Raw genomic sequence first — 22,708 nt, forward strand, 5'->3', positions numbered from 1 at the left:
GCTCTGAGCAAGTCAGAAAGACTTCACTTCAACTCAATATAAGCTTAGGTTTAGGCATACAATTCAATCTGTCTTGTGCAGAAAGGTACATAAAAATTTGCTGACTTAATTCAATCTGAATTAAGAACATGCTGAACACACTGCTGTATTGTGGGGCCAGTATAATAACAGTTTTTGGTTTCCTTGTTCTCAGCTGGAGCCAATGTAAGAAATTCTCAGTCTTTCTTCACTATGTTAACAGATCTTCCTCATTTTCTCCGATCACCTCTGTTTTGTTGCTTTGCTCTGTCTTTTCGCTCTGCCTTCCTGATTGTATCCTTGGAACTCCTCACTCAGCTTTCCATGTTCCTTTGCTTTCTTCAAGCTGGATATTTGCTGATGCCTGCGTATGCAACTTCAGGAATGGATGGCTGGTAGATGCTATCAGCAGGGGTGCAATGACACATGAATGCAGTTACACTACTTGTGAAATCAACTCGGTTCCAGAATAAAAGTACATATATACATACTAATATATACTACTAAGTTGGAGTTTGATCTTGATAGAAGTGAGATTAGAACAATTCCACTGAACTCTATTGTACATTTTTGAAGTAAAAAATCTAAATAAGTATTTCTCTCATTCTAAAACTTTGTTAAACATCTCATCTTCATTTCAGCATTTTAAAATTTATTATATTTATTGCATCAAGTGAAAATTCAAATATTTTATTTGTTGTCATATATTTTCTTTGTATAAAACTGAAAGCTTTATTTTGGATGTTAAAACATTGCAAAATTACTTAGCAGAAATATATTCTTATACAATAGATAATATAAAACTATCATCAAAATCAGTGTAGTCAGAACAAAATGAATCAGAATGACACAGGAACTCGAACCAATTCATTTCTTTCCTCCATTGAAAATATAATCTTATCAGATGGCTTCCCACAAAACTTTTTAATTCCAGCAGAATTGTCTTCTGACATATTTTTTTCTTTTTTTTTCTTTTTCTTTTTTTTTTTTTTTTTTTTTTTTGCTTTGGATAAGATTAATTTTATATTTTTAAAACATTATAACCAGATTTTAAGAGCTACATGCTACGAATGTTATTACTGCTATGGAGAAAAATAACTTTTGTTTCATAAAACTGGAGTTTAGAGAAGATTCTAAGGAAAGAGTTTAAGAACCTTTTATTTTCCACCCATCTCAATGCACTGCCTCTAGACACTCAGTCTAATTGGCTAGATCGAGGAGTGATTTCATTTTTCTTTAAATATAACTTCTTTTAATCCAGTCAGCTCAAAGCTCCATTTGAAACAAAATATAAAGTTCAAAGGGGTGACCATGTCAAGCTCTATATCGCATGTTAGTTGCTTTAATTAGGTCTCAGCCATTTACCTCTCCCACAGAAAGAGCCTTCCATATATTAACCAGACGTGTTTATATCATTTGGCCTGGGTGCTGAGGCTGAAACTTCAGATGATCTTTTACAGTACTTGACAGTTGGGTGGGGCTGGTTATGAATGGGCTGAAAGAAATTACGGGTAATGGCATGCTAACTTTGCCCAACTTTAAAGCAATATGTGAGGATATTCTTCTTAATTACCCCATTTAAACTGTTTTTTTGCACCAATCTTATTAATTTAGTTAACAGGTACAAGAGTATATCACTAGCAAATTTAATATTTTCTGAAAAGCTATTTAGAAATTAACAGAACTACCTTCAGAAACATTCACTCACCTTCTCTGCAGTCGAGCTAGTAACTTGGAATCTTTAGTCCATGTAATGATAGAATCACCATGAATGTCACCAAATTGACAGCACAACTTAACATTTCCAGAGCAGTCGGGGAATAACTCTGCTTGTATCTTCTTCAACAGCTTGGGAGCTTGAAATGAAACAGCCACAGTTAAGAATTGGATGATAATTATAGTGTTTTGGTATTTTAAAGGAATCACAGACTGATATACAAATGGTAATAATATGAATCTGACAATACTAGTCTTCCTGATGCAGAAACTGAGGCTTTAAAACATGGAGGTCTTACCAAACTGACCCATTGACCCACATGGTCAGTGGAAATATTTTCAATGCAAAGACTTTTGAATTTAGGGAATGAGACCCCATGGCAGTTCTACTCTGAAAAAGCACCAACATAAAAATCATTTCTTACTCAGAACACATTCTCTCTGATTAAAGGACCAGCTCATTTTATCAGAAAAAAAACCACCATAAAGGTACAACATATTATACAGTTACATAATCAGAGTTGGTAACAACCAAATACATGCAATTAGTAGACTTTTTAAACTATTCACAGCATTTGAAATAAAGGACTCTAAGTCCCAGGAGACACTGGGTCTCTAGGATGACCCTGCAACGTACCTAACACACACTGCCAGGACCAGGCTCTTAGAGGATGCAGTGAAGGCACCCATTTTATTTTAAAACGTATCTGGAGAAGCAGCTCGCACCTAGTGGTTGTATAATGCTCCAGCAACGGCAAGGCCATTCAGAGCACTACGTAACCTGAACATACAGGAGGCAGTGGCCTTCACCTGCCTCCTCGGTCTCACAGGATTCATTTCATGCCTTTAAGGAAAGTCTCCTTTCACAGCCACATGACATAGCTCTTTTGCTAAACCTTGGCCATCAGTAGAGAAAATCATTCAGGTTCCAGAGAAGAAATCTGGGTTCCAGTCCCTGCTCCGAAGATCATTTTTTTCTATTTTAATGAATGACTTTTATATGAGATACTGGAGTAATCCTGGGAACCATGACTGGGACTCCCTCCCAGGGGAAGACCCTGATAATCCATTTCTCTGCTGAGCCTTATTTTCCTGCACACAGAATACACGAGTGTCTTTTGCACGTGGGCACGGCATCAGCAAGAGGACCGGAGGGCACTCCCACGTAAGGGGGAGCCCAGAGCCTTGGGCACTCTCCAAGGATGTAGGAGACAGCAGGCTTAGAGCCTGTCAGCAGGAGGAAGACAGTGAACCTCTGTGTCATGCTTGGGGAAGGGCTCTGATCACAAAGTCCTTACAGGAAGGGGGAGAATCACTATTAATTCTTGAGGAACAAAAAAAATAGGAAACAAGACCTTCCTGGTTTTGGAAAGAAAATGAATGGACTCATACTTACACAAAGGTTTGGGGCCAATGGCACATCCAGGCACTCCTGAGCGAGATGTCTCTGCTAGAGGCATGTAAGATGTTTCCTAATGTGTTAATTCTGAGCTGCTGCACTCTGAATGAGCTGGCATGACACATCTCCCTCGAGGATCCCATTCCAGTGGCCTCACTTTCCCCATCTAATGCCTAAGGAATGCTGGATCTGACTCTAAGGATCAGGCACCTGGAATTCGCTATGTTTAACTTGTAGTCACTTAAGCACTTACTGCTAAGAATCTTGCTGAATCAGGGCTAAAATGACTTGCAGAAAGTATGTGAGAGAACTAAAAATAGAACTAAAGCCTCCACATTCCCTGCCTAACCACAAAGTCATTCCTCCTTGAGTTGAAAAAAAATAAAAAGAAAACACTGAGTATATACTAGACTGAACATACCAAACTTCCATGCAAACTCTCTAACCTACAAACAAACATCTGTTCTCAGTCTAAACTGAAGCAGATCAGGAGCAGGTAAAGGTAATTCCTTTACCTGCAGGCAAACCCAAAACAATGTTTAAAATATTTTTCAAGCACAGGTTTAACTCCATGAAAAAGATGAAGCATTTCTCAGTAATTGCGGTTTCCATGTTCTCCTTTGAGAAAGGAGTATGTGTCCGCTTCTTCCACATGCTTGATTCTCTGGTAATTTCTGATTTGGCTCTATGTTACTGCTGTGGGGGTTGCAGCTGACCTCCATACAGCAAATTCCCACCACATCCAGTCCTTTGTCTTGCTTTGTACAGCTTGTCTCCATTTATTCCCTTTTATGGTCATTTCTTGTAGACAAGTATGATTGCAAAGGAGACATTTCTGACATCACTTTTGAACAGAGAAAAGGGTTTTTTTTAACACAACTGGAGGAAGTAGGACTCTAGCATGACTGCACTGTATTCAGAATCTCTGAAAAACTTCATTTAGCTTACCCTAAGTCATGGTTCAGTCTTGCTCTCATCTGAAAACTTATTTTATGATGTAAATGTAAAATGTAATGTAAAGAGGTGAAAATAAGGCCTTGAGCCTTGCAACGTATCCACAGGAACCACCAATACATCTGTTTAGCTAGCATGCCAACTGCTACTCTCATCTCCATTTTGTTTTACCAGTTTGTAACTTCCTAGAGACTGTGACCAGCAACCTGATTCTCATTTCAAATACATGTTTTTTTAATGTCCATTTAATATTGCTAATCTCACCAGTGTCATTTATGACTGATAGTGGGTGAAAAGGAATGCAGAACCAGCCAAAAATCATCAGATACGATTTGGGAGTCACAGTGCAGAAGCATAATTGTGAACACCATAACCTGCCACTGTTGGGATTACAGTTACTACAGTCTGTGTAGTTTACGCAGTAACAACTTGCTATAGATTCCTGAAAATTGACTTGAACAGATGAATGAAGAACTATTTCAGAAAGCATGAAAAGTTCATAAATGCATTCGTCAGCTAGGAGAAGGATGCTAGAGAGGAATCATCATTGTGGCATGGGGACAGCCCTAGTTATTAAATTCACTGGAAATTAACACCAGTGAAGGTAGGACATCTCTGGCTGATATGATTTAGATTGACATATGCTTGCTTGTAGTGTGCTGGAAAATAATTTGAATTTCATACTGTAGTCAGAAGGACTGGAAAGGACAGAAATGAGCATCAGTTTTCTCGTACCTTTGCTATCCTTTTCGGAAAGTGTGCTCTGCTCTTTTCTATCTTCTTTATGAATCATATCTGCCTCACTTTTCACAGGCTTTTTAATACAGGTAGGATTCTTGCTCACATTTCCTCTCTCCTCCAGTCGAGGTTTCTTTGAGAATGCTGTTGGTGGTAGTTTCTTCTTAGCCCCAGTAGCTAAATGCCCACTGTTTGCTGTGTCTTGCTTACGCCTGATGGGCTCAAGCTCAGCAACAGTTGATGCTGTCTGGTAAGATTCTGACCCTTCTTGATTCTTTAGCTTTTCCACTTTGGCTGGGAATGCACTGTCTGTGGTCAATGCTAAGGAGTAGGGCTGAGTTGTGCTGTGAGGTGGTTGCTCTTGAAAATACTGGTCATTCCCTGAATCAATTGGTGGCAAGTGAACCAAACCACTTACTGCACTCTCTGATACCAAGATTTTTTCTGTTTTATCAGTAGACTGAGGAGACTCAGTAGATTTAATTGAATTTTCAACCCCAGTTAGCTTGCTAGAGGAGATCAAGTTAAGACAGGACTGCTTAATGCTACTATTCATAACCTGTTCCTGAGCATCACAGCTAAAGAAAGCATGAAGAGGAGGTTTTACTTCAGCTTTATCTGGATTATATTCCTTAGCTCTTTGAATTTCTTTTTCTTCCTCCTGCAATACTGTTTCATTCTTGTTCCTTTGGGGTACCTTATGGAACTGATCCTGCAATGCTTTGGGAAATTTTTCTAATTTATTCATTTTTTCATTCACTTTGACTGTAGTTTGTGTGGATTCTGTTTGTACTTGATTTCCTATGCTGGAACATCTCGTTGCTGATATGTTGGTAATAGAATCCTCTGACTGTCCCGTGGGTACAAAGAATGGTAATGTTTCTCTTATGGCCAGTTGTTGGATATCCACCTGATTAATGGTATTTTTATAATCCTCATCTGCTGTGCTGGGGTAGTCATTTCGAGCCCTTCCAGGCTGTGAGGTACCAAGCGGTGTTGCACTCCCAGCTGCATACATGTGATTCTTTGAAGAATTTGTTTTGAACTTTTCATGAGACTCGAAAGTGTGGTCAAGAAAAAATACATGTTGTTCTGACATACTCTGAGGAGAAAGTGCACGCTGACTTTCTGACACATGCTTGACTCCTGTGCCGCAGGACGTTTCAGCCCTTTGTTCACTGTCTTTCTGTTCTCTCATTTTACTCTGTTCATATTTGGGCACCTCTACCAAAAAATCAGTTAAAAATCGATCCTCATAACGTGGAATGAAAGCCTCTTCTTGCTTTTCTATCTCTGTCACTTGGTGTATATTTTGGGGTAGATTCTTACATGTCATGGTTTCAGGAGTCTTACTTAAACTAGGCAATTGAGTTAAGTAACTGCATTTCTGTGCATTAGAAGCAACTTGAAAATCCTCATAAACATTTTTTGAAAGATGATAATGACCAGAATTCATGTCATTCTGTGCATTCAAGTCTGAGTGATTTCCTTTTCTCTGAAAATTCTCTTCAGTACTATTAGATATAGCTTCAATAGAAAAGTGTGTTTCATGTGTAAATTGATTGGCATTTTCACCACAGGAATTCCTGGTGAAAAAGTCCTTCTCTTCAGGGAAATAAGCAGTTTTTTTTCTTGATGAATAACAGTCTCTAACATTACGGTGTTTACTATTATCTTTATCTGTATACTTAGCTATAGTCTCATTCATCAAGGATATGTTCTGATCAGTATAAAGTAATTTTCCAATAGACTTATCTGACATAAAAGTTGGGTTTTCTTTGTCATCTTCAAAATTACTACTCTGAGCATTTTTTAATCTTTGAGGAGAATCTCCTTCACATGTTTGGAAAGCACTATTAACAGTCAGCTTTCCTTCCTGGACAGCAGTCATTTGAATGGATCCATTATCGACAGTTAACTTTTGATTTGTTTTTTGCTCCAAGCACTCCTCTACATTTAATATAATATTTGCTGAAATATGACTAGATGGTGTTTCTTTTCTATTTCCAGTGCTAAAACCTTGATGTATACCAACTGTTTCTATCACCTGTGTAAGAGAAATGTTTCCTGTGGATGCACTGTTACATGCTTCATTTATTTTTAATGGGATATTAGAAACACTGCATTCTTCTTTCTCTGCTCTTTGTCTACTAGTCAGCTCTACAATAGGTTCTTCCTCTTCTATTAAATTTATTGACAAAGGATGATCAGGACAAGCCTCCTGTACAAAGCTCAGTTCCGTGTCTTTGATGTCCATTGGCCTAATTTCTAAACTTGTGATCCCCCGGTTTTCAAATGGGATCTGATGGTCTGAGTCAACTTCATGAAGAAGCTTCCACAGCTTGTCATGCACTGCTGATAAATCAGCATCTTCTTTGCACCCAGGTTTTCCAGATTCCTGGACTGTCTTGCCACTAGCTTCAAACAGATATTCACCACATGACACACCACAGACAGTATCTGTGTCACTGCTATCATGCGAGTCAAAACTATACTTTTGCCCTCTCTCCCTTGGCTCATCACATAGCTTTGCAGGAGACTGAAGAGCACATAAATGTTCTTGCCTATCATTAACAGAGTCTGTATCCCATAAGAAACAAGTTGAAATGTCATTCTTTGATTGGTTGCCATTGTTAATAATATTAGTTCCTTGTTCCCAGAAGAATTGCTGCTGATGTCTTTCACTCTTATCACATGGAGCATGGTGTTGAGAACAGGTTTGTAAAGTTGCACTTTTTGCTTGTAATGTCCTTTCAGAACACAGCATTTTTGATGCGGGATCAGTGGTGATTGCACTCTCACAAGTCAAGAAGATACCTTTCCTCTCTGTTTCAGGTTCCACACATCGTCTGTCATAATTCTCTGTGAAGTTATTATGACTGGCATCTTGAGCCTATAGAGAGAAAAAGAGAGAAAAAGAAATATAAAATAGAATGTAAGTAAACATTGAGACAGCTGCTTGACTGGATCCAAATGCGGAGGAACATAAAATTTTATCAAGAAGACCAATAACTGATACAGTTCAGCTAGTTAGAAGCAAATAAAATTAAATAAAAAAGCAATGTCTATGCCTTGCAAAACAGACAGGCTGTCCCACCATACCTTACTCTACAAAGAGAGTTTATTGAAAAAGCCACGAAAAGAGCCAAAGATTCACTGAAATTCATTGTGCTAGTGCTGAGCAGCAGGGATAATGGAAGGAAAAAGAAAAAATTAATAGGAAAAAAGCTGAGGTGTGGGTGAGGAAGAGAGGGAAGGAAAATATGGCCTGTTTAGAGTGGGAAGATCCAAACTCTACAAAACCCCCTACCAGAGAAAAAGCGAGTAAGAAAACTGCTCTGACACATCCCTAGTCATTTCTAAACTTAACATAATGAACACATGAGTAATTATCATCTAATCCAATCAGATGAGTTCAGGGAACTATCTAGGCAACTATTCACCTTGATAGAGCTATGCATCTTGATTTGCTTTCTTGCTCCCTGCTCTCAAGAGAGAAGTTTTCTAGAGTTTATTGCCATGCATTTTAACAATTGCTTCATCTACTGGACAGTCTGCTTGACTCCAGGGGCAACAAAAGAATGGTAACAAACTGCACAGAGTTTAATTATGTGAATGTGGTAGAAACAAGTTATTTTAATTTGTGTGTGTAACAAATTGCCTGATGTGTGATGGCAGACAGAAGAAATAACAGTCCATGTACCTTCTTCATTATAAAGCCATGGTTACTGTGAGTAAAGAAGTGATAAACAGACAAGTTAGTGATCTAATAGCTGTGCAAAAGGAAACTGGAAACAGCCACTCCAAAATCAGAGCTTGCTTTCTAACCCCGTAAAAAATCATGATGTAAACAGGACCCTTCCTTGTTTTTTTTTGCTCTGATGACAAGATTCATTGTGTTCCAAAGCCTGATTGTAACATTTAAATGAAAAGCAAAGAAAGATCATTGGGAATAAATGGGTAATTTAATAACCTCTGAATTATGGAAGGAAATAGGGAAGAGCATGAGGAAGAAAAGAAGAAATTAAAAAGGATCCTACTTCTTCATGACAACTTGAAACTCAGAGCATTTTCAGCTGTCTCTCTCTGTTTAGAATATATGGATGACCCAAATGATGATCTACAAACCTGCAAAACATTTTACAGGTGGAGTGGCCTTTTCTCAAGACGTTTCAAGTTGCCTCCCCAGGAACCAAGGAATCAAGGGACAGCACCTGACTTGTGGCCTCTGACATCCTTAGCCCCCCACAAAGCATGAAAAAAATCAACGCCAGTTACTGCCAAGTGGGACAGTAAGCATTTTTCACCCGAGGTATACCTGTATACCAGTTTCATCAACAAGATAACTCTGCACTAGGAAAAGGTTTGAAAACTCTACAGTCATTTCAAAAAGGCTAAAAGGGGGCCAACAGTGGTAATAACGTCCAGTCATGACTTAGTGTTGTACATATGAGGAGATAGAGTATTACTCCATTATTGGAGCCCTCAAACCATTCAAGTTTTGAAGGTATTATCTGTTTGATTTCTTTCTCTTCGGAGAGTATTTGCTACCTTCTATTTTCTGAAGATGTCAAGCTAGATCCAGAAAAGGATTCTAGTGTCTAAAATAAGTTTCAAGAAAAATTAATACTCCCAAACCTCAAATTTCTCATCTTAGACAATATTCCCATTTACTATGACATCTTCTAAAAGAATATGGCAGTTTTGTCTCTGTTGTACTCATTTCCTATTCCAAAGCAACAGCTTTCATTGTTTTCCATTATCCCCAAAGATAACTTGGGTGGTCAAAACAGGCAGTTGTGCTTTATTGTCACTACCACAAGACCAAATGCTACACCAGTCTCCAAATGATGTTTAACAAAATATTTGAAGAATATCCCAAACATCCTATGGTAATAAAGATGATCACACAAAATTTGGATGGGATACAGAAAAGATGCTAACCATATCCTGTTTTCAGGATCATGTGGCTTGAGTTTGTTCTGGAGTGGCTACCTCTTTGAGACCAAGCCCTTCTGCAGCCCGATGGTGGCTAAAGCAGTACACTCACTACTTTGAATTAATACCAGAGTCTCTCTGAGCCTGTCTAGTCCCACAGCAGCAGTCCTGCCCTGCCCAGTGGGAGAGCAAAGTCTCGAAATCAAGGGGTTTAGGACCACTGATCAGATGCAGCTAGAAGTGTTGTGAATGATTTCATGTACATATTCTCCTTCCCTTACAAGGCCAGCAAGAAAAGAAAGGAGACACAATAGATTCATCTAGGATTAACAGTAGTACTGAACAGATCAATATATAGAATAATGTAGCTCAATCAAAAGAAAGGCCAAAGTGTTAGTCCAGAGCCCAGTCTTCCCTATGGAGAGAATAGAGAAAATGGTGAGCTGGTGCCTGATTTCCCATATTCAAATGAGACTTTCTTTAGACATGTCTTATACCTTCCTTCGAGAGCAAAGATTCAAGTGTGGAGACCATATGATTACCATTACTCTTAAGTAACGAAAAGTCCTTTGCAGGCTATTAAATACACAAGACACCAATTCTGCCACATGATTTCCCTGACTTGCAAATTCTTGGAGGCTAGCAGTATATTCTGGAGAAATACCACTGTGCTCTGTTCTGAAATTCCTCCTTATGTATCTACCATTGCGCACATATTATGCTTAAAGGACCTCTGGTGTGATCCAATACAGTACAGCTGTTTTACATAGCTGGATGAGCCTGTACTTTAAACAGCATAATGCATCAGCAAATACGTGATACAAGTTCCAACGTTTTCCCTGTCCTTCCTTCCCCTCCAGTTCTTCCTCCCTCTGATACACAATGTTACAGTGAAACCAACTTCCAGGCCTGGCTTTTCAGCCTAAATTGGGCAAATTCATTTTCAGATGTACAAGATTTGCAATTCAGTCTCCTCTGTCACCCAACTTAGTGGTCAACATATTACCACTTTTTTTTTTCTTCCTATTAACGGTTTTACTGACATACTGTGCTAATAGAGTGCTGAGTAAGTACATTAGATATGTATATGTTTAAATCAGGACTAGATCAAAAACTTGATTTCCTTAAAACAAAATGCTCTGGCTTTGAAAGCCCTTGACTTTCTTGTGGCAATCAAGAGATCTACTTATGTTGTCAAGTTCTCTTGGACCCTACCTCCTGCTCTGCTATTTGCACATGGTACCCCATATACACCCTCTCTTTCTTATCATTCAGTGGACCGACCCCTTTTTTGGTGGGAATGATGGTTTCTCTAAGTTAAAGGGGATAATTTTTTGACCTGGCTGACTGTGAAGCTTGGCAGGCTGTGTCATCAGTTCAGCAACGAAGTAATGCTACACTGTTCAATGACTGTCTTTAAATAACACTGAATTAACATGCAATAGGAAATATTGGGGGGCATTCTAAGCAACGTTATACAGATGGGCTGTGCTGCAACGTACACCATTGCATCAGCATGACATAAACGCTGAGGGAAAAGCAGGAAGTATTTTCAAATAGGAGCAATCCTACCAGTACTCTGGTTCCAGACTTGTGCCCGAGAAATTGACCCAGGGGAAACATCAGTTACTTGTTTTACAGAAGTAAACATCAGTCTGGTGCAGCCTATAGTATGGCTGTTTTCCATTTTAGCTTCTTTTATTATTCTTAACAGTAAATTATTCTGTGAAAAGTGCTGAACTGATACCCATGAAATCTAAGATCATTTACAATTAAGGGAAAATCGCACAGCAACCTGACTGGGAATGATTCCTGCTGGTGTTTGGAGGGAAGGTTAGGTAATTACCTTCATCAGTTGTTGTCTGGGTTCTCTAAAGCCTCTACAGAGAGGCCGAATCACATAGGGTACTGTGGGAATGGGAGCAGTTCAAGAACCAGAACAAAATGCAATTAGTGCCAAATCTGGTAGGATTTCGTTAAATAAATACTTGATTCATAATGAGAGTTTTCAGTGTACGAGGCCTGGTAACATAGCACTTGAGCAAGATGTGCTATTTAATTTCATTACTAATCTAGCAGACAGAGCAGTCAGTATATTTGTGAAAACTGCAGCATTTGCTAGGTTTTGAAACAGCAAACTCAAAGGCTAGGAAGTCAAAGGCTACAAAGATATGAAGGCCCTGAGAGTGCTCTCAGCTCCTGGGTCCTGCTTTGTCTTACAGCCACATTCCAGTCCCACTTCTAGTTGAAGTCTGGGCTCTGGCTGGTCCCATTTTTGCCCTGGAAAAGGAAGCCAGGAGAGTCGGCGCATTTCAACAGATCATCCACGCTAACCTCACGCACAGACAAACCGAAAAGACTAGGGATCCAAGTAGGAAATAAAACAAGATTAGATCTGAAAAAATGCAACGCAACGCCTTTGGGAATAAAATACATACATGCCAAAGGGAAAGATATCATGAGTAAATTACTGTGCTGAATAAGACACACGGGTAACAGGAGGGAAAAATTAAACACAGAAGGAAATAATCAAGTCAGTAGAAGTTGTGATATGATACAGGAACAGAGCTAATATTTTCTCTCAATGTTTCTTACGACACAAAAAATAATGTTCAGAGACTTATTAGAATAATAAACTGATATAATTACAGACAAAATATTGAGATGGAGTTAAGTTTGAACAGCAATATGTCAGTATAGGTGCTCCAAACAGGTGAAAGAAAAGACATGAGAAAAGACACACTTTATCCTGCAAAAGTTTACTAAAATTTCTGCTGAAGAGGCAGAAAAAGTTCAAGAAGAACTATAATATTTTAAGGACAGAAAGCTGAGCTCTCTGCCTTCAAAAACAACATAGAGCAATTAGCTGACCATGCATAGCTGTGATGGGTCTATGCTGCAAGCTGAGTCAGAATTTTCCTATGTGTTTTGTGTCTGTCCCAGGAAAGATTGGAGCCAACTATGTAATGCAGGTGAGCAAAAAGCGATGGTCTCTGGCAGCCCTTGTGTAGATCCTACAGAATGAGTCAGGAAAACATTCATCCGAGAATGTTCACCTCTTCTCAGAGTCAGAGCAAAGCAGTGAGCCACCACCACCCCTTTTCAAGGGAATGAACTAACTACTCCAGCCTGTTAGAAAGCATGAGGTATAGCCTCTCAAATTCTCCCGCACACAGTATGAATACAATATTCAGAACCAAAGCATTCTAACCACTGAACAGAGAGATATTTTGCACCCAAGGACTACTGAAGAATTATATACAGAGTACAAAATCTTCCAATGAAGTGACATACTTCTGAGAAATGAGAGACCTAATTTCTGCTAAGACTCAAAGCTGGGGGATTTGGAGATTTTGGAAAAGAACCGGAAGTGAACAAAGGCAAGTTGCAGCAAAGAGAGCAAGAATACATTAAAAACTATAGGTGACTTGGTTTTGATCTCAGGTAACCATAAAACCTGCATGTTTTCCAGCTATTATTCACTCAAATGGCAAGAGACAGATATGTGCTTTAATAAAACTCAAATGAAAAACCAAACAACTATAAGCTGATAGAAAATGGTGTGTTGGGTATGCACAGTAATTTTTACTTATAATTGTTTTGGGACAGAAGTCCCCACTCATTTTGCATTCATACCCAGCCATTAAATCAGTTCTCATCTGAGAGCTGTTCACTGGCCTGTATGAAACCATTTGCTGGGCGTCAGTCGGATTCCTCATTGGCAGAGTCAACCCATCACAGCTGTACTGACACCCTTCTAACAGCTTCCTTCTACTCTTCTTTCACCATGTAACCTAAGTCCTTCCTCCTCTCTTGCCTTTCCACCTTTTCCCCCCAGCCTATCTGCTTTTTGCTCCCAGCACACGCTCTCTCCCTCGTCACGGCGTTGGAGTGTAGCACCACAGGACCAGCACCTGCATTTCTGTATTAACTGCAGAGCAGGGAGCACTTCACAGTGCCCCAACGGTGAAACACTCTAAACTGCAGTTTTCCATTATATGTGGCAGTTTCTAGGACATCCCACATGAATGTTCGGACAGTTACCCTCATCACATACTGAACAGAGACACCGGCCCCACAGGCAAAAGCTTCACTGGCCTACGCAATTCTTGACATTTTGGCTATGCTGGAATCTGACAAAGCAGAGGTAGGACGTGCTCAGCAAAATACTTTCTGTTCATAACAAGATTACCCAATTACTTGGATGATCTGTGTTCGTCCTACTTCTCTCCCTTCTGTAAAATAAAGTTAAAATAAGCTGATGTAAAAACTGAAATGATGTAAACTTATGTGAGGAAGGTAAAACCAAGTATCACTCACATTTTATGAGAACAGACTGTTCTGGACTTCAGTGAGAACAAAATAATGAATACAGGGGATCTTCTGAAAGGATGAACAGGGGACAGGAAAAATGAATAGGAAAAATGCTTTAGAAACAGGCAAATAGCACATGCCATTCTTCTTGGGGCATTCAGTCCAAATGATACGTATTTTGCTTATGCCCCAGGAACCCTTTGAACCTGTCAGTTCCAGCAGGACTTCACTAACATGGGGAAGAGAAGACTGAGGGGGGATTTATCAATGTCTACAAATACCTGAAGGGAGAGTGTCAAGAGGATGGGGCCAGACTCTTTTCAGTGGTGCCCAGCAACAGGACAAGAGGCAACGGGCACAAATGGAAGCACAGGAAGCTCCATCTGAACATGAGGAAAAACTTCTTCACTGTGAGAGTGACAGAGCGCTGGGGCAGGTTGCCCAGAGAGGTTGTAAAGTCTCCATCTCTGGAGATACTCAAAACCTGCCCAGACGTGATCCTGTCTAACATGCTCTAGGTGACCCTGCTTGAGCAGGGAGGCTGGACTAGATGATCTCCAGAGATCCCTTCCAACCTCAACCCTTCTGCGATTCTGTGAACATTGCTGACATTTGACAGGCCCTGGAAATGGGTTCTGCAATTCAGGAATGACACCAGCACTACTCTGTGCTGGGGCTACTGGCTGAACACTGGACCTCCTGGCTCTCTATACAGTATGTGACACCACAGCTAGCACAGTCGGCTTTTATAACCAATTACTAATTAAGCTTCTTTGAAATATTAAATAAATACAAAATGTCACTAGAGCTAGACCTTGAGGTCATGGGAGGAGTCAAGAACCTCCACCTTGCCTGTCTGATGGAAAGAAGAGCAGAACAGCAGTTGCTGCACAGACAGACGGCAAAGGCTGTTCCAGTTAGAGGCAACTTGGCAAAAAGGGAACGGGGAGAAAAGGAAGTGTAAATCCTTGAGCAATTAGCACCGCGGTTCTGTGGCTGCTACACACTCCCCAGCAGACCTGATCCACCACACAGACAGGGCATATACAAAACTTGTCACAAGGGGTTAGCGGTGTTTTTCTCTGTGAGCTCCGCACCCTGCTCCGGCAGAGCTGTCCCAGCTGCTGGGCTCCAGCTAACACCGCAGTGCAGTTTTACGTAAGCTTGTGTGTAGCATTACAAGGTTGATTCTTTATTGCCTTTCTTAGGTTACACTAGGAGATTGATGAGGAGTTTCTGGCTCACTATATGGGACTGAAGTGGTGAGGAGTTGCCCACGTTTTTCTTGTGCTACAAACAGTAGTTTCTGGATGTGATACTTCTGTTGGCTCATTTTTATGATCACATAATTTTGAACTTAGACCTAAATTTCATCCTCATTCATGAGTGCTTAAAAACATGACTTTGGTCCATTCTCATCTCTAGCATTTTTCTATATACTGAGTTTTTTTCTATTTATTTGTTACCTACTGTAACAAAATGTTGAACATGGACACACATACAGATTGCAGCTAGCAAGCCTAGCCAAGATGAAATTTGGCCAGGGCACTCATAGTAACCTACTGTAGCTGCTTTTTGCTAATAGGGTCCTGGGATTGAAATTACTTTACTGTAGTTGGAGAAAAAAATGCAAAAATGCCTCATGCAAACCATGGTAATATATACTGTCAAGAAATTCTCAGTAGGCTAATTTCAATAGGAGGTATTCTACACAGAATCACAGAATCAGTAAGGTTGGCAGGGACCTCTGGAGATCATCTAGTCCAACCTCCCTGCTCAGCACAGTCACCTACAGCATGGTAGACATGGTTGCATCCAGGTGGGCCTTGGAGATCTCCAGAGAAGGAGACTCCACAACCTCTCTGGGCAACCTGGGCCAGGGCTCCGTCACTCTCACAGGGAAGAAATTCCCCCTCATGTACAGGCAGAACTTCCTTAAGTCACATCACAAGAATATGATGTACTGCTAAAATGTGATTGGGATTTTATGTACTATAAAAATGGAGAAAGGCCAGAATATGAGGCAAGCCCTATGTGTGCTTTTCAGGCAGAAGAATTCAATAATTTTTGATTGCTTAAAACACCCCAGTGATCAGATTCAAAGTTAGACTGTTATTCAGATCAGGGAGATATTTTTCATTAAATAATACAGATGAAGAAAAGCACATGGAAATGGAAAAAAATGTGTGCCTATTTCTCATAAATTTTTTTTCTGTGCATTCTGCATTAAGTGGATTATAAAGAATAAGATTATTCATGACTTAATATTCTTTAATATATATTCTCTCTTTACTATGTGAAATAAAAAGTATGATCCACTTCTCCTGCTTATGCAAACTGGTGTAGCATCATATCAGTCACTGCAAATGTATTGATTTCCCTAGCTGATTTCCTGGCCAACAGCATAAAATAATACAAATATGAGGAGAATATCACGTTGGGTTTGATTTTTAACTATTTTTACATTTTCTTTGGAATATCTGAATCTTCCGTTGTTTTATTTTTAAAAAAGCAATACTCTGCTCACTTCTCTAACATGAGCTCTCTGGATCGAATTCCCCTTCTTGGTGTAAATTCAGAGCAAACTTCTCTTGATTTATTTTATATTTCCAGTAGCATAGGTGGATGACAATTTGTTTTTCTGAGTATCAACTGAAAAAAAAGTAAATCAAAATATTCTCTGCTCACAATAGGAATTTGAGAAACTTTCTGGGTTGGTAGAGACATTCCTTGGATAAAACCTATGCAGTAGCCTAAATATCAGATTTCCCTATCCAGCTGTCCAGAGTCCCATTAGTGCCTCTTACTATTATCAGCCTCACTCTATAATTAGAACAGCTTATGGTTCATTTGGTCCTTTTTCAAAACCAGATTTCCTTCCCAGCAGTAGCTGTCATTCAGAAGTGCATGAATAGTATCTTTCGAAGTAATTTACATCGTACATTATTTTGTCACAAACAGGAATAAAGTGCATTCAAATCAGCAGAACAGCTCTTTCTATTAAATGATAAACACTGTACTTACCCTTTGTGAGACACTTTCATCTGGCACCTGATTTTGCTCCGACAGGCCCCAAGTCCTTTTCCATTCCCAATGACAGTCTTTATCTGCCTCTTGTGTTTGACACAAACCAGCCTGCATTTGCAGGCTTTCTGTCTCCTCATGGATTTGTGTTGAAATGACACCATCCTGACAGGGAAACAGAGTACTGGATTGTCCAACCTCAGCTGCAGTCTGAAAAGATTGTCCTATATTACTTACATATCTGCAAAGCTCCTTAGGGTTTAATAATTTTAAAAGGTTTCTTCTTAGATTTTCTGTTAAGGTACAGACAGCAAGCCTTGACTTTTCCTCTGACAGATTTCTTCTTCCCTCCTCTAGTTGCAATGAGCTGTCACCTGGTAAGTCTTTGTCCATATTATTTTCTGACATTATCTCTGAAGCCTGATCTGTCAAAGAAGCACCTATATGACTAGTTGAGGAGTCCGCCTTTGCAAGTACATTATCCACGTCCTGTGATTTGTCAACTGAGAAATCTGCAGCTGAGTGACCACTTCCATTACTTTCTTCTTCAATTCTGGGATAGTCATTTCCAATGGCTGTAGAAGCAACAGGCAGTTTATACTTCTCTTTGTCTTTCAAACTGGTAGTTTTATCTTGGCGACTGGTAGTTTTACCTTGGTGGTGTCCAACAGTGAGAGTCATCTCTGACTGCAAAGTTGACTGGCTGGTAGAGGGATCTCTCCTTACATTTACTCCTTTGAATTTTGAGTGATGACCACAGAAGCCAATGGTGATATCCATAGGCACAGTGTTATCTGACACTTGAAACAGACAAGGCATTTCACTGAGGAAGTAAGCACACCCATCACAATCCTTACTCAGTTTTAAATCATCTTCATCATCACTTTCTAATAAAAACTGCAATTTCTTTTCCCAGATTTCATTTTCATGGATTGTCAGCACATCTGAACATTCAAAATGCCCTAGGTCATCATCAGAAGAGTCATCATTTATGCTTAGACTTTTCTTTGGATGAATCTCCAGAAGAGTGCCAGAATTTTCAGAATCTTCTTTTACAAAATAATGGTGATTTACTACAGGAATATCTGCCTGCTCATTGAACAGAGTATTCATGGTTAGAGGTTTACCCTGCTCATTGTTCTCACATGTGAGGGCAACTTCCACAGACTGACTAGAAAAAGTGTCTCCTGTGTTAAGGCAACAGTTGTCAGTGTGATAAGTGATCAGATCTGTGGGGCTGGAATGCACCTGTCTGCCGCAGTATTTTGTTGCTTTTCCAGCAGTGACACTAACTGTTGTGTTAAAATGAATTAGACCACCACCATTCTCTGACACATCCCTTAGGCAGGAAGTATTTTCCTGGGTTTTAAATATGTTTTTTACATCCCTATTGTTATCCATGTTAGGCATACTTCCATAGGATTTCTCACATGAGGAAAATACTTCTGGTTTTCTAATCTTCTCAAGCAATAAATCACTGCTTTTTGAAGGGTCAGAATCTGGTGAAATTAAGATGGAGTAACCCTCATAGTGGTGACTCTTGCATCATGCAAAACATGTCTCATTCTGCTCATTTTGCTCTGAAGTTTCCCACACTGTCACTTAGGTCAGCAACCAACTTTCGGAAAATTTTGAATTTTGTATCTCTTTCCATTTTAATGAATGCTGTACAGTGGGTCATTGTAGCTGCCAAAGGGTTTCTGCATACTGTCCAATAAAGTACAGCAGCCTGCTCTGTACACCTGCAAATAAAAGAAAATTGAACTTTATAACAATTTAAAAAATGGGTTTACTATTTTCTAAAAGATAACAAGTTGACATACAGTTGCAAGAACTAAAAAAAATAAATAAATATTTAAAATGATGAACATTTATCAGCAGTAACTAGAAAGCCTGCTATCTACACAGAGCCACTTAGTGGGAACACATTGTAGCTGTCCAGACTGATTTTTTCTGGGAAAACAAGTTCTTATGCATGCCTGCATGTGCACTTAGCAGCAAAGAAAATGCATCTCATTTAACCATACCTAACTGCAGAAAGAAATCTGCAGACTCATGTAAATGTGCATTACTTCTACAGCTACCAAGCACCTGCTATTTTGATAGTCACTGTGGCACAATAGTAGGCTATTTTTTGAATCTGCAGCTCAGAAACATTCCAAAAATCTGTCTGTAGTAATACATGGAACAATCAGTTGGCAAGGGGGGAGTAAATTTTATGGGGCTATCTTTGTTAAAAGTAACTGTTGTATTTTGGCCTGATGTTTGCCATTTCCGTGGAGAGAGAACAATGGAATGAGGCTGGCCAGTTCCTGTTTCCCCTTCATATATGTCTTACTTTCCAACAGTTGTGCAGTAGCAAAATGGTGCTGCAAAGCAGTTTTTGTAAAACAAACTTAAGCATACCAAAAGCCTTCCATCAGCTGAACATGAAGAAATACGGAAGCTCTTCTAACTCTTTTCTTTCTCCAAAAAATTTTTGCTTTCTAAAAAATCTCCAAATCTTAGGATTTCAGATACCTTGGGTCTGCCTCTGTATACTACTAGAGGCCCTCTGGGTCATTCTTTATTTCAGAGTATCCCTGCTAATCACAATACAATCCAGGGATTCACTCATCAGGGAAAAATAAAGTAGCAGAACTCACTTTCAAGTACATTTGGTCTCACAAAAGACACCAGATTAACAATTCTTAAAAACAATGTCCTGTATTTATTCATAGAACTTGTATGGCATGAAAAATAGCAGAAAAAAAATCTTTGCTGCCCTGCTAATCTCATGAAGCTGTGTAAAGGTACTTCTCCTCATTCTCCTTTCCCTTCCCTCTACTTCTCCTACTGTGACCCTTTTCTTGATTAACATATCTCCCCTGGCTGCAGGATCCCAAGCCGTCTAGTATCCTAGTACAGCAGCCTTTCCTGATACTCTTTCAAGCACTCAGTACCACTCTGCTTCCTGCAGAGCTTCAAGCAGAGCAGATATTGGAGCTGCCAGCAGCCAGCTGTGCCACAGCCCACTGCAGACACTGATCAAAGACACTTAGTAAGAAAACACGCACGGAGCCAGATTAAAGCTGAATGGTTAGATAGCAAGGCGCTTGTACGGGCTTGTTTGGAATCCGCCTCTCATGTAAACAGCACAAAGCAGCTGGGTGTATTTTCATTTCCTTGGGACAAACCCTGACACAAACACCTTTTCCACATGGTTACCTTATGCAAGGGAACCAGTATACTCTTTATGGAAAAAAGCCCTTAACGTATTTAGCAGAGCATTGACTGTTCTGCAGATTCTTTGATAATGTTACAGAGAAGCTAATAGTTTCTGCAGCACATTTCTAAAACTGATCAAAAGGCGTTTAATTCCTTAGTAAATACTATAGGAATTCAAAGTAATTTTTATAAAGCTAAGTTTAATTTTATCCAGATCTGTATGTAATATATTCTTTTTGAGTGTTTCACAGATCCATACGAGCATAAAGCAGGGTGTAAAGCTGGGAAAAGGCCAGCTAGAGATACAGGTATTTATCTGAAATGTTAAAATCCCCAACATACAACACTCCAAAAATGATGGAGGCTCTGTTCTTTCTCCTGTGATGCGCAGATTAACTAGGAACGAGAAGCAGAGGAGGTGAATACACCACATACAACATATGAGGAGGACAGGAGATGATGATGACAGACTTAAATCAGAACCTGAACAGAGCACCATTGCCCATCTCATGTAACTCACAACACAGTATCGCTGGTTGATGTCCAAAGTGTGTTGACAATTTGACCGCTTTTTGTTTTCTAAATTTTTTAAAGCTGAGCCAAATAGTTTTACAGCTTTGTGACTCAGAATACGTCCTCCTTCCTAAACTTAATATTTTATTTTACAGTATTGCTTGCTAACATGGAGCAGTGTTCCACTGTGCTAGTATTTTCAAACACAAATTAAAAGATGGTCCCTGTACCAGAGACTTTGCAATCTGATACAAGACAACAAATGAGTAGACAGATGAAGAGAATACAAGGAAACAAAAAATAGCTGTTGCAAGCTCTAGCATAGTGGCAGTTTGACATTTAGTATTTGTAGGCCTGACTGCAAAGGAAGATCTCAATGAGAGATCTGAATGTCTGTAAAAAGCCTCTTCCAGGTCTGAAGAGGAGCACTGAAGAAATCATAAAGGCACTTGAAGTATGACCTGACAGGCAGTGACAGCTGCTTTGGCTTATCGGAGGCTATAGGCACCCCACCAGCTACTGAGTAAGAGATGAAGGTAGAAAGATCATTGACGACGAGAGAGCTTTAAGAGCAAGACAGCTAGTTTACCCTTGATGCAGAAATGAACGGAAACTGGAAATCTTTTCTCTTGGAGATACTCAGATCCCTACAGGGTACAGCCCAGAGTAACCTGCAGTGGTTGACTCTGCTTTGAGCAGGGGGTTGGACTAGACCATCACCAGAGGTCCCTTCCAAACTTATCCAATCTGTGAGAAGATGTGACCAAAGTGATACACTAGGAAACAATTCCTACCGTACCTTTAACAGCTTATGAGCAGGAACGCATTAAGAACACTTTTGTCAAAACTGCAGATTTTAAGTCACCATTAAAGCTTTTCTGTATGTTTAGATGTCATGGAAAAAAACACAGCACATGTAGAGCTTCAGTAAGAGGATTTACAGAGGTCAAAGTCAAAGACGTTGCATAGGTTACAAGATAGAGTAGTCGGTGGGATGGCAATGCTTCTCCCCACAGAAACTAAGGAAGCAAGAGAGAAGTGTTCAGTGAGGGATTAGGTGAACTTCTGTTTTAGCCCTTTAGAGCTCAATACCCCCAAAAACACGTTAGAGAGATCTACTGAGTTAAAAAGTAAATCTGCGAGACGTCAGCATAGTGATGGTAGCTGAATTTGTTTGTGGATGAGATTTTGTGTCTGCGCATAAGGTAGCTGAGGACAAAAGGGCAATTGTTGTACCAGCAATTCTAGTGGCACTGTGGGCCTTGGGGGCTCACATGCCCAGGTGCCAGCAGCTGGGGAGACCAGGGATCCTGGGCAGCTGTTGGATGGACTGGATGTCCAAGGTCAGCTACTTGGAATCCACTCTGTGTATCGGAGGGAGGGGAGGAGGACCCATATCAGCAGCCGCTGTGGGCCGTAGGCTTCAGGGTTAGCTGGAGAGAGCGGGGATCCAGGGACAGCTGCTAGACAAGGGGGTGTTCAAGGCCAGCAACGGCAGGGATCAACATTGCACACATGTATTTCCCACTAACAAGCTGTTGTCCAGATCAACCAGAGGGGAACAGGTGGAGGCCATCGGTGTTTGTGCAAGCGCTGAGTGTATCTGCCCACGCAGGTCGGTGCGGTCAGCCATGAATGCATATGTACATACATACATGTGTGTTGTATACATTTATTTTTGTGTCTCTTTTGGGAGTCCATGCTCATTCTTGCTGCTGGTTGGACCTGGGGGCATAGAGCTGCAGCACAGCATCACAGCAGATTTGAGGCTGGAAGGGATTTCTGGACATCATCTAGTCCAATCCCCCTGCTCAGGCATGGTCACCTAGAGCATGTTAGACAGGAATAAGACCATGTTTAGTTGGGTTTTGAATATCTCCAGAGAAG

General features: G+C 40.1%; 1 protein-coding gene across 1 annotated transcript in view; it reads right to left on the minus strand.

The window, feature by feature from the left end:
* ALPK2 (alpha kinase 2) overlaps positions 1-18,629 on the minus strand; it is a 42,606-nt gene extending 23,977 nt beyond the window's left edge. Inside the window, exons 1-3 of the mRNA XM_062599597.1 lie at positions 17,102-18,629; positions 4,823-7,718; positions 1,727-1,874 (exon numbers count right to left, since the gene is read on the minus strand). Of these exons, the coding sequence (XP_062455581.1) occupies positions 1,727-1,874; positions 4,823-7,718; positions 17,102-18,511 (4,454 nt within the window). The 5' untranslated portion in view covers positions 18,512-18,629. The remainder of the gene's footprint in view (positions 1-1,726; positions 1,875-4,822; positions 7,719-17,101) is intronic.
* Between the last annotated feature and the right edge of the window lie 4,079 nt (positions 18,630-22,708).

The sequence above is a fragment of the Rhea pennata genome, chromosome Z (genome assembly GCF_028389875.1).
Source record: "Rhea pennata isolate bPtePen1 chromosome Z, bPtePen1.pri, whole genome shotgun sequence".
NCBI lineage: Eukaryota > Metazoa > Chordata > Aves > Rheiformes > Rheidae > Rhea > Rhea pennata.